Genomic DNA, 20,109 nt, shown 5'->3' on the forward strand with positions numbered 1-20,109 from the left:
CAGCTGTCCATCACTGCAGCACCTCTCCTCCATAAAGCTGTCCATCACTGCAGCACCTCTTCTCCATACAGCTGTCCATCACTGCACCACCTCTCCTCCATACAGCTGACCATCACTGCAGCACCTCTCCTCCATACAGCTGTCCATCACTTCAGCACCTCTCCTCCATACAGCTGTCCATCACTGCAGCACCTCTCATCCATACAGCTGTCCATCACTGCAGCACCTCTCCTCCATACAGCTGTCCATCACTGCAGCACCTCTCCTCCATACAGCTGTCCATCACTGCAGCACCTCTCCTCCATACAGCTGTCCATCACTGCAGCACCTCTCCTCCACACAGCAGTCCATCACTGCCTCACCTCTCCTCCATACAGCTGACCATCACTGCAGCACCTCTCCTCCATACAGCTGTCCATCACTGCAGCACCTCTCCTCCATACAGCTGTCCATCACTGCAGCACCTCTCTTCCATACAGCTGACCATCACTGCTGCACCTCTCCTCCATACAGCTGTCCTGCACTGCAGCACCTCTCCTCCATACAGCTGTCCATCACTGCAGCACCTCTCCACCATATAGCTGTCCGGCACTGCAGCACCTCTCCTCCATACAGCTGACCATCACTGCAGCACCTCTCCTCCATATAGCTGTCCGGTACTGCAGCACCTCTCCTCCATACAGCTGTCCATCACTGCAGCACCTCTCCTCCATACAGCTGACCATCACTGCAGCACCTCTCCTCCATACAGCTGTCTGGCACTGCAGCACCTCTCCTCCATACAGCTGTCCAGCACTGCAGCACCTCTCCTCCATACAGCTGACCATCACTGCAGCACCTCTCCTCCATACAGCTGTCCGGCACTGCAGCACCTCTCCTCCATACAGCTGTCCATCACTGCATCACCTCTCCTTCAAACAGCTGTCCATCACTGCAGCACCTCTCCTTCATACAGCGACCCATCACTGCAGCACCTCTCCTCCATACAGCTGTCCGGCACTGCAGCACCTCTCCTCCATACAGCTGTCCGGCACTGCAGCACCTCTCCACCAGGTACTGGCCAAGCACTGAGGGAGCAGTCTGTCTCAGCACCCTGTCACTCTCCCCTAGGGTGATCCCTGTAGGAGGCAGCTGCCCTGCACGTGATCCTGTGTTGGAGCACTTCACAGGGTGACCCGGCATTAATGCCCCACCACTGTGTTTGGTGATCCTGTGGATCCTTTCAGCAGCTCTGCTCCATGTGGTGATCCGGTGCTGGAGAAGCTCCCTCTGGTGTGCCGGAGGCAGGGAGCTGGGATGTGCGGCGCTCTCTTGTGTCCCTCTCTGAACTTCTGCTGACAAGCTGAGCTCGGATCACAGGACGCGTTTGTGTGGCCGGCAGTCTGCAGGGTGAGGCCGGCCGTCTGCAGGGTGAACCATGGATACAGAGGGCAGCAAACTGAGTGCTCTGGTAAACAGCAGCAGCTGCAGCAACGGGAGCAGCCCAGGGAACCAGAAGGCACCAAAACATCTGTGGCGACCAGACCAACAGCAGCGCCAATTCCAGGCTGTGCATCAGCAGAGCTTTCTCCAGCACCAGAGCTTTCTCCAGCACCAGGACCAGCCCCAGCCATCTCTCCAGCCGCAGTCCCTGGTGCCGTCCTTTCCCACCATCTCTGCAGCACCTCACTCCATATTCCTCAACCAGCTTCAGCCCCAAGTTTATCCCCTTCAGCCACAATCTCCACCTCTGCCTCAGTGCCAGCTACTCCCCACACTACAGCCCCTATCCCCACCCCAAATCCACCCTCAGTGTCAAGCCCAGGCTCACCCACTGCTCCAGCTCCAACTTCAGTCACAGCCTGGGCTACAGTCCCAGTTACTGTGCCAGCCGGTGCCCTCCCTGCCCACTCAGCCGGCGCCCTCCCTGCCGACTCCGCCGGCGCCCCACGGCCCCCCAGTCTCCTCCCGCAGCAGATACTCCAGCAGCCGGGTGAGGCACAGAGGCTTCTCCGACACAGAGCGCTACCTACACTGCCCGGCCATGGACCGCTCCTCCTATGCTGTGGACACCGGCCACAGACCCGGGCTGAAGAAATCCCGCATGTCGTGGCCCTCGTCCTTCCAGGGATTCAGACGGTAAGATTTCCATTCTCCATTATCAGCCTGAGCTCTGCGGACACACAGGACGCCGCTCCTACATGCACGGGCTGCTTCTTAAAGAGACAGGCACCAAATACAGTTCAGCGCTTCTTGTGTGCACGAACCGCGGGGAGGTCTATGGATGATCTGTAGATCGGGGTAGTGGGGAGGAAAGCTGGAGATTCCCATCATGCTGCAGGAAAGTCCTCAAATCCCAACAATGGTCCAACTCTGCACACAAGAGAAGTAATGTCACCGAGTCAGCTGTCCCAGAACCAGGACACTATAACTGCCAAGCTAGTCTCCTACCCCATCACTATAGCATGACACCAGTGTACTACTAACCAGCACTGCATAACTACTACCCCCATCACTATATCATTACACCAGTGTACTAGTACCCAGCACTGCATAACTACGACCCCCATCACTATATCATTACACCAGTGTACTACTACCCAGCACTGCATAACTACTACCCCCATCACTATATCATTACACCAGTGTACTAGTACCCAGCACTGCATAACTACGACCCCCATCACTATATCATTACACCAGTGTACTACTACCCAGCACTGCATAACTACTACCCCATCACTATAGCATTACACCAGTGTACTAGTACCCAGTACTGCATAACTACTACCCCCATCACTATATCATTACACTAGTGTACTAGTACCCAGCACTGCATAACTACTACCCCCATCACTATATCATTACACCAGTGTACTACTACCCAGCACTGCATAACTACTACCCCCATCACTATAGCATTACACCAGTGTACTAGTACCCAGTACTGCATAACTACTACCCTCATCACTATATCATTACACTAGTGTACTAGTACCCAGTACTGCATAACTACTACCCTCATCACTATATCATTACACCAGTGTACTAGTACCCAGCACTGCATAACTACTACCCCCATCACTATATCATTACACCAGTGTACTACTACCCAGCACTGCATAACTACTACCCCCATCACTATATCATTACACCAGTGTACTAGTACCCAGCACTGCATAACTACGACCCCCATCACTATATCATTACACCAGTGTACTACTACCCAGCACTGCATAACTACTACCCCCATCACTATATCATTACACCAGTGTACTAGTACCCAGCACTGCATAACTACGACCCCCATCACTATATCATTACACCAGTGTACTACTACCCAGCACTGCATAACTACTACCCCCATCACTATATCATTACACCAGTGTACTAGTACCCAGCAATGCATAACTACGACCCCCATCACTATATCATTACACCAGTGTACTACTACCCAGCACTGCATAACTACTACCCCATCACTATAGCATTACACCAGTGTACTAGTACCCAGTACTGCATAACTACTACCCCCATCACTATATCATTACACTAGTGTACTAGTACCCAGCACTGCATAACTACTACCCCATCACTATATCATTACACCAGTGTACTACTACCCAGCACTGCATAACTACTACCCCCATCACTATAGCATTACACCAGTGTACTAGTACCCAGTACTGCATAACTACTACCCTCATCACTATATCATTACACTAGTGTACTAGTACCCAGTACTGCATAACTACTACCCTCATCACTATATCATTACACCAGTGTACTAGTACCCAGCACTGCATAACTACTACCCCCATCACTATATCATTACACCAGTGTACTAGTACCCAGCACTGCATAACTACTACCCCCATCACTATATCATTACACCAGTGTACTACTACCCAGCACTGCATAACTACTATCCCCATCACTATATCATTACACTAGTGTACTAGTACCCAGCACTGCATAACTACTACCCCCATCACTATAGCATTACACCACTGTACTAGTACCCAACACTGCGTAACTACTACCCCCATCACTATAGCATTACACCAGTGTACTACTACCCAGCACTCCATAACTACTACCCCCATCACTATATCATTACACCAGTGTACTACTACCCAGCACTGCATAACTACTACCCCCATCACTATATCATTACACCACTGTACTAGTACCCAGCACTGCATAACTACTACCCCCATCACTATCATTACACTAGTGTACTAGTACCCAGCACTGCATAACTACTACCCCCATCACTATATCATTACACCAGTGTACTACTACCCAACACTGCATAACTACTACCCCCATCACTATATCATTACACCAGTATACTACTACCCAACACTGCATAACTACTACCCCCATCACTATAGCATTACACCAGTGTACTACTACCCAACACTGCATAACTACTATCCCCATCACTTTATCATTACACCACTGTACTAGTACACAGCACTGCATAACTACTACCCCCATCACTATATCATTACACCAGTATACTACTACCCAACACTGCATAACTACTACCCCCATCACTATATCATTACACCAGTGTACTACTACCCAGCACTGCATAACTACTACCCCCATCACTATAGCATTACACCAGTGTACTACTACCCAGCACTGCATAACTACTACCCCATCACTATAGCATTACACCAGTGTACTAGTACCCAGCACTGCATAAACACTACCCCCATCACAATATCATTACACCAGTGTACTAGTACCCAGCACTGCATAACTACTACCCCATCACTATATTATTACACCAGTGTACTACTACCCAGCACTGCATAACTACTACCCCCATCACTATAGCATTACACCAGTGTACCACTACCCAACACTGCATAACTACTACCCCCATCACTATAGCATTACACCAGTGTACTACTACCCAACACTGCATAACTACTACCCCCATCACTATAGCATTACACCAGTGTACTACTACCCAACACTGCATAACTACTACCCCCATCACTATAGCATTACACCAGTGTACTACTACCCAACACTGCATAACTACTACCCCCATCACTATATCATTACACCACTGTACTAGTACCCAACACTGCGTAACTACTACCCCCACCACTATAGCATTACACCAGTGTACTAGTACCCAGCACTGCATAACTACTACCCCCATCACTATAGCATTACACCAGTGTACCACTACCCAACACTGCATAACTACTACCCCCATCACTATAGCATTACACCAGTGTACTAGTACCCAACACTGCATAACTACTACCCCCATCACTATAGCATTACACCAGTGTACTACTACCCAACACTGCATAACTACTACCCCCATCACTATAGCATTACACCAGTGTACTACTACCCAACACTGCATAACTACTACCCCCATCACTATAGCATTACACCAGTGTACTACTACCCAACACTGCATAACTACTACCCCCATCACTATATCATTACACCACTGTACTAGTACCCAACACTGCGTAACTACTACCCCCACCACTATAGCATTACACCAGTGTACTAGTACCCAGCACTGCATAACTACTACCCCATCACTATATTATTACACCAGTGTACTACTACCCAGCACTGCATAACTACTACCCCCATCACTATAGCATTACACCAGTGTACTACTACCCAACACTGCATAACTACTACCCCCATCACTATAGCATTACACCAGTCTACTACTACCCAACACTGCATAACTACTACCCCCATCACTATATCATTACACCAGTGTACTACTAGTACCCAGCACTGCATAACTACTACCCCCATCACTATATCATTACACTACTGCACTAGTACCCAGCACTGCATAACTACTACCCCATCACTATATCATTACACCAGTGTACTACTACCCAGCACTGCATAACTACTACCCCCATCACTATATCATTACACTAGTGTACTAGTACCCAGCACTGCATAACTACTACCCCCATCACTATCATTACACTAGTGTAATAGTACCCAGCACTGCATAACTACTACTCCCATCACTATAGCATTACACTAGTGTACTAGTACCCAGCACTGCATAACTACTACCCCCATCACTATAGCATTACACCAGTGTACTAGTACCCAGCACTGCATAACTACTACCCCTGTCACTATAGCATTACACCAGTGTACTAGTACCCAGCACTGCATAACTACTACCCCATCACTATATCATTACACTAGTGTACTAGTACCCAGCACTGCATAACTACTACCCCCATCACTATCATTACACTAGTGTAATAGTACCCAGCACTGCATAACTACTACTCCCATCACTATAGCATTACACTAGTGTACTAGTACCCAGCACTGCATAACTACTACCCCCATCACTATAGCATTACACCAGTGTACTAGTACCCAGCACTGCATAACTACTACCCCCATCACTATAGCATTACACTAGTGTACTAGTACCCAGCACCGCATAAATACTACCCCATCACTATCATTACACTACTGTAATAGTACCCAGCACTGCATAACTACTACTCCCATCACTATAGCATTACAACAGTGTACTAGTACCCAGCACTGCATAACTACTACCCCCATCACTATATCATTACACCTATGTACTACTACCGAGCACTGCATAAACACTACCCCATCACTATATCATTACACTAGTGTACTAGTACCCAGCACCGCATAAATACTACCCCATCACTATCATTACACTACTGTAATAGTACCCAGCACTGCATAACTACTACTCCCATCACTATAGCATTACAACAGTGTACTAGTACCCAGCACTGCATAACTACTACCCCCATCACTATATCATTACACCAATGTACTACTACCCAGCACTGCATAAATACTACCCCCATCACTATAGCATTACACTAGTGTACTAGTACCCAGCACTGCATAAATACTACCCCCATCACTATATCATTACACTAGTGTACTAGTACCCAGCACTGCACAACTACTACTCCCATCACTATAGCATTACACCAGTGTACTAGTACCCAGCACTGCACAACTACTACCCCCATCACTATATCATTACACCAGTGTACTAGTACCCAGCACTGCATAACTACTACCCCCATCACTATATCATTACACCAGTGTACTAGTACCCAGCACTGCATAACTACTACCTCCATCACTATATCATTACACCAATGTACTAGTACCCAGCACTGCATAACTACTACCCCCATCACTATATCATTACACCAGTGTACTAGTACCCAGCACTGCATAACTACTACCCCCATCACTATATCATTACACTAGTGTACTAGTACCCAGCACTCCATAACTACTACCCCCATCACTATATCATTACACCAGTGTACTAGTACCCAGCACTCCATAACTACTACCTCCATCACTATATCATTAGACCAGTGTACTAGTACCCAGCACTGCATAAACACTACCCCCATCACTATATCATAACACCAGTGTACTACTACCCAGCACTCCATAACTACTACCCCCATCACTATATCATTACACTAGTGTACTAGTACCCAGCACTCCATAACTACTACCTCCATCACTATATCATTTGACCAGTGTACTAGTACCCAGCACTGCATAAACACTACCCCCATCACTATATCATAACACCAGTGTACTAGTACCCAGCACTGCAAAAATACTACCCCCATCACTATATCATTACACCAGTGTACTACTACCCAGCACAGCATAAACACTACCCCATCACTATATCATTACACTAGTGTACTAGTACCCAGCACTGCATAACTACTACCCCCATCACTATAGCATTACACTAGTGTACTAGTACCCAGCACTGCATAACTACTACCCTCATCACTATATCATTACACCAGTGTACTAGTACCCAGCACTGCATAACTACTACCCCCATCACTATATCATTACACCAGTGTACTAGTTCCCAGCACTGCATAACTACTACCCCCATCGCTATATCATTGCACCAGTGTACTAGTACCCAGCACTGCATAACTACTACCCCCATCACTATAGCATTACACCAGTGTACTAGTACCCATCACTGCATAACTACTACCCCCATCACTATATCATTACACCAGTGTACTAGTACCCAGCACTGCATAACTACTACCCCCATCACTATAGCATTACACTAGTGTACTAGTACCCAGCACTGCATAACTACTACCCCTGTCACTATATCATTACACTAGTGTACTAGTACCCAGCACTGCATAACTACTACCCCCATCACTATATCATTACACCAGTGTACTAGTACCCAGCACTGCATAACTACTACCCCCATCACTATCATTACACTAGTGTAATAGTACCCAGCACTGCATAACTACTACTCCCATCACTATAGCATTACACTATTGTACTAGTACCCAGCACTGCATAACTACTACCCCCATCGCTATATCATTACACCAGTGTACTAGTACCCAGCACTGCAAAAATACTACCCCCATCACTATATCATTACACCAGTGTACTACTACCCAGCACAGCATAAATACTACCCCATCACTATATCATTACACTAGTGTACTAGTACCCAGCACTGCATAAATACTACCCCATCACTATATCATTACACTAGTGTACTAGTACCCAGCACAGCATAAATACTACCCCATCACTATATCATTACACTAGTGTACTAGTACCCAGCACTGCATAAATACTACCCCCATCACTATAGCATTACACTAGTGTACTAGTACCCAGCACTGCATAACTACTACCCTCATCAATATATCATTACACCAGTGTACTACTACCCAACACTGCATAACTACTACCCCCATCACTATATCATTACACCAGTGTACTAGTACACAGCACTGCATAACTACTACCCCCATTACTATAGCATTACACTAGTGTACTAGTACCCAGCACTGCATAACTACTACCCCATCACTATATCATTACACTAGTGTACTAGTACCCAGCACTGCATAACTACTACCCCCATCACTATATCATTACACCAGTGTACTAGTACCCATCACTGCATAACTACTACCCCCATCACTATATCATTACACCAGTGTACTAGTACCCAGCACTGCATAACTACTACCCCCATCACTATAGCATTACACTAGTGTACTAGTACCCAGCACTGCATAACTACTACCCCTATCACTATATCATTACACTATTGTACTAGTACCCAGCACTGCATAACTACTACCCCATCACTATATCATTACACCAATGTACTACTACCCAACACTGCATAACTACTACCCCCATCACTATATCATTACACCAATGTACTAGTACCCAGCACTGCATAACTACTAACCCCATCACTATATCATTACACCAGTGTACTAGTACTCAGTACTGCATAACTACTACCCCCATCACTATATCATTACACCAGTGTACTAGTACCCAGCACTGCATAACTACTACCCCATCACTATATCATTACACCAGTGTACTAGTACCCAGTACTGCATAACTACTACCCCCATCACTATATCATTACACCAGTGTACTAGTACCCAGCACTCCATGACTACTACCCCATCACTATATCATTACACCAGTGTACTAGTACCCAGCACTGCAAAAATACTACCCCCATCACTATATCATTACACTAGTGTACTAGTACCCTGCACTACATAACTACTACCCCCATCACTATCATTACACTAGTGTAATAGTACCCAGCACTGCAAAAATACTACCCCCATCACTATATCATTACACTAGTGTACTAGTACCCAGCACTGCATAACTACTACCCCCATCACTATCATTACACTAGTGTAATAGTACCCAGCACTGCATAACTACTACCCCATCACTATAGCATTACAACAGTGTACTAGTACCCAGCTCTCCATAACTACTACCCCCATCACTATATCATTACACTAGTGTACTAGTACCCAGCACTGCATAACTACTACCCCCATCACTATATCATTACACTAGTGTACTAGTACCCAGCACTGCATAAACACTACCCCCATCACTATATCATTACACTAGTGTACTAGTACCCAGCACTGCATAACTACTACCCCATCACTATATCATTACACTAGTGTACTAGTACCCAGCACTGCATAAACACTACCCCCATCACTATATCATTACACTAGTGTACTAGTACCCAGCACTGCATAACTACTACCCCCATCACTATATCATTACACCAGTGTACTAGTACCCATCACTTCATAAATACTACCCCCATCACTATATCATTACACTAGTGTACTACTACCCAACACTGCATAACTACTACCCCCATCACTATATCATTACACCAATGTACTAGTACCCAGCACTGCATAACTACTAACCCCATCACTATATCATTAAACCAGTGTACTAGTACTCAGTACTGCATAACTGCTACCCCCATCACTATATCATTACACTAGTGTACTAGTACCCAGCACTCCATAACTACTACCTCCATCACTATACCATTAGACCAGTGTACTAGTACCCAGCACTGCATAAACACTACCCCCATCACTATATCATAACACCAGTGTACTAGTACCCAGCACTGCAAAAATACTACCCCCATCACTATATCATTACACCAGTGTACTACTACCCAGCACAGCATAAACACTACCCCATCACTATATCATTACACTAGTATACTAGTACCCAGCACTGCATAACTACTACCCCCATCACTATAGCATTACACTAGTGTACTAGTACCCAGCACTGCATAACTACTACCCTCATCACTATATCATTACACCAGTGTACTAGTACCCAGCACTGCATAACTACTACCCCCATCACTATATCATTACACCAGTGTACTAGTTCCCAGCACTGCATAACTACTACCCCCATCGCTATATCATTGCACCAGTGTACTAGTACCCAGCACTGCATAACTACTACCCCCATCACTATAGCATTACACCAGTGTACTAGTACCCATCACTGCATAACTACTACCCCCATCACTATATCATTACACCAGTGTACTAGTACCCAGCACTGCATAACTACTACCCCCATCACTATAGCATTACACTAGTGTACTAGTACCCAGCACTGCATAACTACTACCCCTGTCACTATATCATTACACTAGTGTACTAGTACCCAGCACTGCATAACTACTACCCCCATCACTATATCATTAAACCAGTGTACTAGTACCCAGCACTGCATAACTACTACCCCCATCACTATCATTACACTAGTGTAATAGTACCCAGCACTGCATAACTACTACTCCCATCACTATAGCATTACACTATTGTACTAGTACCCAGCACTGCATAACTACTACCCCCATCGCTATATCATTACACCAGTGTACTAGTACCCAGCACTGCAAAAATACTACCCCCATCACTATATCATTACACCAGTGTACTACTACCCAGCACAGCATAAATACTACCCCATCACTATATCATTACACTAGTGTACTAGTACCCAGCACTGCATAAATACTACCCCCATCACTATAGCATTACACTAGTGTACTAGTACCCAGCACTGCATAACTACTACCCTCATCAATATATCATTACACCAGTGTACTACTACCCAACACTGGATAACTACTACCCCCATCACTATATCATTACACCAGTGTACTAGTACACAGCACTGCATAACTACTACCCCCATTACTATAGCATTACACTAGTGTACTAGTACCCAGCACTGCATAACTACTACCCCATCACTATATCATTACACTAGTGTACTAGTACCCAGCACTGCATAACTACTACCCCCATCACTATATCATTACACCAGTGTACTAGTACCCATCACTGCATAACTACTACCCCCATCACTATATCATTACACCAGTGTACTAGTACCCAGCACTGCATAACTACTACCCCCATCACTATAGCATTACACTAGTGTACTAGTACCCAGCACTGCATAACTACTACCCCTATCACTATATCATTACACTATTGTACTAGTACCCAGCACTGCATAACTACTACCCCATCACTATATCATTACACCAATGTACTACTACCCAACACTGCATAACTACTACCCCCATCACTATATCATTACACCAATGTACTAGTACCCAGCACTGCATAACTACTAACCCCATCACTATATCATTACACCAGTGTACTAGTACTCAGTACTGCATAACTACTACCCCCATCACTATATCATTACACCAGTGTACTAGTACCCAGCACTGCATAACTACTACCCCATCACTATATCATTACACCAGTGTACTAGTACCCAGTACTGCATAACTACTACCCCCATCACTATATCATTACACCAGTGTACTAGTACCCAGCACTCCATGACTACTACCCCATCACTATATCATTACACCAGTGTACTAGTACCCAGCACTGCAAAAATACTACCCCCATCACTATATCATTACACTAGTGTACTAGTACCCTGCACTACATAACTACTACCCCCATCACTATCATTACACTAGTGTAATAGTACCCAGCACTGCAAAAATACTACCCCCATCACTATATCATTACACTAGTGTACTAGTACCCAGCACTGCATAACTACTACCCCCATCACTATCATTACACTAGTATAATAGTACCCAGCACTGCATAACTACTACCCCATCACTATAGCATTACAACAGTGTACTAGTACCCAGCACTCCATAACTACTACCCCCATCACTATATCATTACACTAGTGTACTAGTACCCAGCACTGCATAACTACTACCCCCATCACTATATCATTACACTAGTGTACTAGTACCCAGCACTGCATAAACACTACCCCCATCACTATATCATTACACTTGTGTACTAGTACCCAGCACTGCATAACTACTACCCCCATCACTATATCATTACACTAGTGTACTAGTACCCAGCACTGCATAAACACTACCCCCATCACTATATCATTACACTAGTGTACTAGTACCCAGCACTGCATAACTACTACCCCCATCACTATATCATTACACCAGTGTACTAGTACCCAGCACTCCATAACTACTACCCCCATCACTATAGCATTACACTAGTGTACTAGTACCCAGCACTGCATAACTACTACCCCTATCACTATATCATTACACTATTGTACTAGTACCCAGCACTGCATAACTACTACCCCCATCATTATATCATTACACCAATGTACTACTACCCAACACTGCATAACTACTAACCCCATCACTACATCATTACACCAATGTACTAGTACCCAGCGCTGCATAACTACTAACCCCATCACTATATCATTACACAAGTGTACTAGTACCCAGCACTGCATAACTACTACCCCCATCACTATAGCATTACACTAGTGTACTAGTACCCAGCACTGCATAACTACTACCCCCATCACAATATCATTACACCAGTGTACTAGTACCCAGCACTGCATAACTACTACCCCCATCACTATATCATTACACTATTGTACTAGTACCCAGCAGTGCATAACTACTACCCCTATCACTATATCATTACACCAATGTACTAGTACCCAGCACTGCATAACTACTACCCCCATCACTATATCATTACACCAGTGTACTAGTACCCAGCACTGCATAACTACTACCCCCATCACTATAGCATTACACTAGTGTACTAGTACCCAGCACTGCATAACTACTACCCCTATCACTATATCATTACACTATTGTACTAGTACCCAGCACTGCATAACTACTACCCCCATCACTATATCATTACACCAATGTACTACTACCCAACACTGCATAACTACTACCCCCATCACTACATCATTACACCAATGTACTAGTACCCAGCACTGCATAACTACTAACCCCATCACTATATCATTACACAAGTGTACTAGTACCCAGCACTGCATAACTACTACCCCATCACTATATCATTACACCAGTGCACTAGTACCCAGTACTGCATAACTACTACCCCCATCACTATATCATTACACCAGTGTACTAGTACCCAGCATTCCATGACTACTACCCCATCACTATATCACTACACCAGTGTACTAGTACCCAGCACTGCAAAAATACTACCCCCATTACTATATCATTACACTAGTGTACTAGTACCCTGCACTACATAACTACTACCCCCATCACTATCATTACACTAGTGTAATAGTACCCAGCACTGCATAACTACTACCCCCATCACTATAGCATTACACTAGTGTACTAGTACCCAGCACTGCATAACTACTACCCCCATCGCTATATCATTACACCAGTGTACTAGTACCCAGCACTGCATAACTACTACCCCCATCACTATATCATTACACTAGTGTACTAGTACCCATCACTTCATAAATACTACCCCCATCACTATATCATTACACTAGTGTACTACTACCCAACACTGCATAACTACTACCCCCATCACTATATCATTACACCAATGTACTAGTACCCAGCACTGCATAACTACTAACCCCATCACTATATCATTACACCAGTGTACTAGTACTCAGTACTGCATAACTACTACCCCCATCACTATATCATTACACCAGTGTACTAGTACCCAGCACTGCATAACTACTACCCCATCACTATATCATTACACCAGTGTACTAGTACCCAGTACTGCATAACTACTACCCCCATCACTATATCATTACACCAGTGTACTAGTACCCAGCACTCCATGACTACTACCCCATCACTATATCATTACACCAGTGTACTAGTACCCAGCACTGCAAAAATACTACCCCCATCACTATATCATTACACTAGTGTACTAGTACCCTGCACTACATAACTACTACCCCCATCACTATCATTACACTAGTGTAATAGTACCCAGCACTGCAAAAATACTACCCCCATCACTATATCATTACACTAGTGTACTAGTACCCAGCACTGCATAACTACTACGCCCATCACTATCATTACACTAGTGTAATAGTACCCAGCACTGCATAACTACTACCCCATCACTATAGCATTACAACAGTGTACTAGTACCCAGCACTCCATAACTACTACCCCCATCACTATATCATTACACTAGTGTACTAGTACCCAGCACTGCATAACTACTACCCCCATCACTATATCATTACACTAGTGTACTAGTACCCAGCACTGCATAAACACTACCCCCATCACTATATCATTACACTAGTGTACTAGTACCCAGCATTGCATAACTACTACCCCCATCACTATATCATTACACTAGTGTACTAGTACCCAGCACTGCATAAACACTACCCCCAAGACTATATCATTACACCAGTGTACTAGTACCCAGCACTCCATAACTACTACCCCCATCACTATAGCATTACACTAGTGTACTAGTACCCAGCACTGCATAACTACTACCCCTATCACTATATCATTACACTATTGTACTAGTACCCAGCACTGCATAACTACTACCCCCATCACTATATCATTACACCAATGTACTACTACCCAACACTGCATAACTACTACCCCCATCACTACATCATTACACCAATGTACTAGTACCCAGCACTGCATAACTACTAACCCCATCACTATATCATTACACAAGTGTACTAGTACCCAGCACTGCATAACTACTACCCCCATCACTATAGCATTACACTAGTGTACTAGTACCCAGCACTGCATAACTACTACCCCTATCACTATATCATTACACTATTGTACTAGTACCCAGCACTGCATAACTACTACCCCTATCACTATATCATTACACCAATGTACTAGTACCCAGCACTGCATAACTACTACACCCATCACTATATCATTACACCAGTGTACTAGTACCCAGCACTGCATAACTACTACCCCCATCACTATAGCATTACACTAGTGTACTAGTACCCAGCACTGCATAACTACTACCCCTATCACTATATCATTACACTATTGTACTAGTACCCAGCACTGCATAACTACTACCCCCATCACTATATCATTACACCAATGTACTACTACCCAACACTGCATAACTACTACCCCCATCACTATAGCATTACACCAATGTACTAGTACCCAGCACTGCATAACTACTAACCCCATCACTATATCATTACACAAGTGTACTAGTACCCAGCACTGCATAACTACTACCCCATCACTATATCATTACACCAGTGTACTAGTACCCAGTACTGCATAACTACTACCCCCATCACTATATCATTACACCAGTGTACTAGTACCCAGCATTCCATGACTACTACCCCATCACTATATCACTACACCAGTGTACTAGTACCCAGCACTGCAAAAATACTACCCCCATCACTATATCATTACACTAGTGTACTAGTACCCTGCACTACATAACTACTACCCCCATCACTATCATTACACTAGTGTAATAGTACCCAGCACTGCATAACTACTACCCCCATCACTATAGCATTACACTAGTGTACTAGTACCCAGCACTGCATAACTACTACCCCCATCGCTATATCATTACACCAGTGTACTAGTACCCAGCACTGCATAACTACTACCCCCATCACTATATCATTACACTAGTGTACTAGTACCCATCACTTCATAAATACTACCCCCATCACTATATCATTACACTAGTGTACTACTACCCAACACTGCATAACTACTACCCCCATCACTATCATTACACTAGTGTAATAGTACCCAGCACTGCATAACTACTACCCCCATCACTATAGCATTACACTAGTGTACTAGTACCCAGCACTGCATAACTACTACCCCCATCACTATATCATTACACTAGTGTACTAGTACCCAGCACTGCATAACTACTACCCCCATCACTATATCATTACACTAGTGTACTAGTACCCATCACTTCATAAATACTACCCCCATCACTATATCATTACACTAGTGTACTAGTCCCCAGCACTGCATATCTACTACCCCCATCACTATATCATTACACTAGTGTACTAGTACCCAGTGCTGCATAAATACTACGCCCATCACTATATCATTACACCAGTCTTCTAGTATCCAGCACTGCATAACTACTACCCCCATCACTATAGCATTACACCAGTGTACTATTACCCAGCACTCCATAACTACTACCCCATCACTATATCATTAGACCAGTGTACTACTACCCAACACTGCATAACTACTACCCCCATCACTATCATTACACTAGTGTACTAGTACCCAGCACTGCATAACTACTACCCCCATCACTATCATTACACTAGTGTAATAGTACCCAGCACTGCATAACTACTACTCCCATCACTATATCATTACACCAGTGTACTAGTACCCAGCACTGCATAACTACTGCCCCCATCACTATAACATTACACTAGTGTACTAGTACCCAGCACTGCATAACTACTACCCCTATCACTATATCATTACACTATTGTACTAGTACCCAGCACTGCATAACTACTACCCCCATCACTATATCATTACACCAATGTACTAGTACCCAGCACTGCATAACTACTAACCCCATCACTATATCATTACACCAATGTACTAGTACAAAGCACTGCATAACTACTACCCCCATCACTATATCATTACACCAGTGTACTACTACCCAGCACTGCATCAACACTGCCCCCATCACTATATCATTACACAAGTGTACTAGTACCCAGCACTGCATAACTACTACCCCCATCACTATAGCATTACACCAGTGTACTAGTATCCAGCACTGCATAACTACTACCCCCATCACTATATCATTACACCAATGTACTAGTACCCAGTACTGCATAACTACTACCCCATCACTATATCATTACACCAATGTACTAGTACCCAGCACTCCATAACTACTACCCCCATCACAATAGCATTACACCAGTGTACTAGTACCCAGTGCTGCATAAATACTACCCCATCACTATATCATTACACCAGTGTACTAGTATCCAGCACTGCATAACTACTACCCCCATCACTATAGCATTACACCAGTGTACTAGTACCCAGCACTGCATAACTACTACCCCCATCGCTATATCATTACACCAGTGTACTAGTACCCAGCACTGCATAACTACTACCCCCATCGCTATAGCATTACACGAGTGTACTAGTACCCAGCACTGCATAACTACTACCCCCATCACTATCATTATACCAGTGTACTAGTATACAGCACTGCATAAATACTACCCCCATCACTATAGCATTACACCAGTGTATTAGTACCCAGCACTGCATAACTACTACCCCATCACTATAGCATTACACTAGTGTACTAGTACCCAGCACTGCATAACTACTACCCCTATCACTATCATTACACCAGTGTACTAGTACCCAGCACTGCATAACTACTACCCCCATCACTATATCATTACATTAGTGTACTAGTACCCAGCACTGCATAACTACTACCCCCATCACTATATCATTACACTAGTGTACTAGTACCCAGCACTGCATAACTACTGCCCCATCACTATAGCATTACACTAGTGTACTACTACCCAACACTGCATAACTACTACCCCTATCACTATCATTACACCAGTGTACTAGTACCCAGCACTGCATAACTACTACCCCCATTACTATATCATTACACCAGTGTACTAGTACCCAGCACTGCACAACTACTACCCCATCACTATATCATTACACTATTGTACTAGTACCCAGCACTGCATAACTACTACCCCCATCACTATATCATTACACTATTGTACTAGTACCCAGCACTGCATAAATACTACCCCCATCACTATAGCATTACACCAGTGTACTAGTACCCAGCACTGCATAACTACTACCCCATCACTATAGCATTACACTAGTGTACTAGTACCCAGCACTGCATAACTACTACCCCTATCACTATCATTACACCAGTGTACTAGTACCCAGCACTGCATAACTACTACCCCCATCACTATATCATTACATTAGTGTACTAGTACCCAGCACTGCATAACTACTACCCCCATCACTATATCATTACACTAGTGTACTAGTACCCAGCACTGCATAACTACTGCCCCATCACTATAGCATTACACTAGTGTACTACTACCCAACACTGCATAACTACTACCCCTATCACTATCATTACACCAGTGTACTAGTACCCAGCACTGCATAACTACTACCCCCATTACTATATCATTACACCAGTGTACTAGTACCCAGCACTGCATAACTACTACCCCCATCACTATATCATTACACCAGTGTACTAGTACCCAGCACTGCACAACTACTACCCCATCACTATATCATTACACTATTGTACTAGTACCCAGCACTGCATAACTACTACCCCTATCACTATCATTACACCAGTGTACTAGTACCCAGCACTGCATAACTACTACCCCCATCACTATATCATTATATTAGTGTACTAGAACCCAGCACTGCATAACTTCTACCCCCATCACTATATCATTACACCAGTGTACTAGTACCCAGCACTCCATAACTACTACCACCATCAGTATAGCATTACACTAGTGTACTAGTACCCAGCACTGCATAACTACTACCTCCATCACTATATCATTACACCAGTGTACTAGTACCCAGCACTGCATAACTACTACCTCCATCACTATATCATTACACTATTGTACTAGTACCCAGCACTGCATAACTACTACCCCCATCACTATATCATTACACTAGTGTACTAGTACCCAGCACTGCATAACTACTACCTCCATCACTATATCATTACACCAGTGTACTAGTACCCAGCACTGCATAACTACTACCTCCATCACTATATCATTACACCAGTGTACTAGTACCCAGCACTGCAAAAATACTACCCCATCACTATATCATTACATTAGTGTACTAGTACCCAGCACTGCATAACTACTACCCCCATCACTATATCATTACACTAGTGTACTAGTACCCAGCACTGCATAACTACTGCCCCATCACTATAGCATTACACTAGTGTACTAGTACCCAGCACTGCATAACTACTGCCCCATCACTATAGCATTACACTAGTGTACTAGTACCCAGCACTGCATAACTACTACCTCCATCACTATATCATTACATTAGTGTACTAGTACCCAGCACTGCATAACTACTACCCCATCACTATATCATTACACCAGTGTACTAGTACCCAGCACTCCATAACTACTATCCCCATCACTATATCATTACACCAGTGTACTAGTACCCAGCACTCC

General features: G+C 44.3%; 1 protein-coding gene across 4 annotated transcripts in view; it reads left to right on the forward strand.

Annotated features, from left to right (window-relative positions):
* Positions 1-20,109, forward strand: part of PDE4D (phosphodiesterase 4D) — a 1,744,955-nt gene that overhangs the window by 799,334 nt on the left and 925,512 nt on the right. The window contains exon 1 of one of the 4 annotated variants that reach the window (XM_073680268.1): positions 1,218-2,118. The exons of the other annotated variants lie outside the window; for them this stretch is intronic. Within the exon in view, the coding sequence (XP_073536369.1) occupies positions 1,418-2,118 (701 nt within the window). The 5' untranslated portion in view covers positions 1,218-1,417. Of the gene's footprint in view, positions 1-1,217; positions 2,119-20,109 lie in introns of those variants that run through there. 4 annotated transcript variants of the gene reach the window in all.

Source organism: Phyllobates terribilis, unplaced genomic scaffold, assembly GCF_046119375.1.
Source record: "Phyllobates terribilis strain yellow unplaced genomic scaffold, ASM4611937v1 Scaffold_1__5_contigs__length_1240528914, whole genome shotgun sequence".
In the NCBI taxonomy this organism is placed as follows: Eukaryota; Metazoa; Chordata; class Amphibia; order Anura; family Dendrobatidae; genus Phyllobates; species Phyllobates terribilis.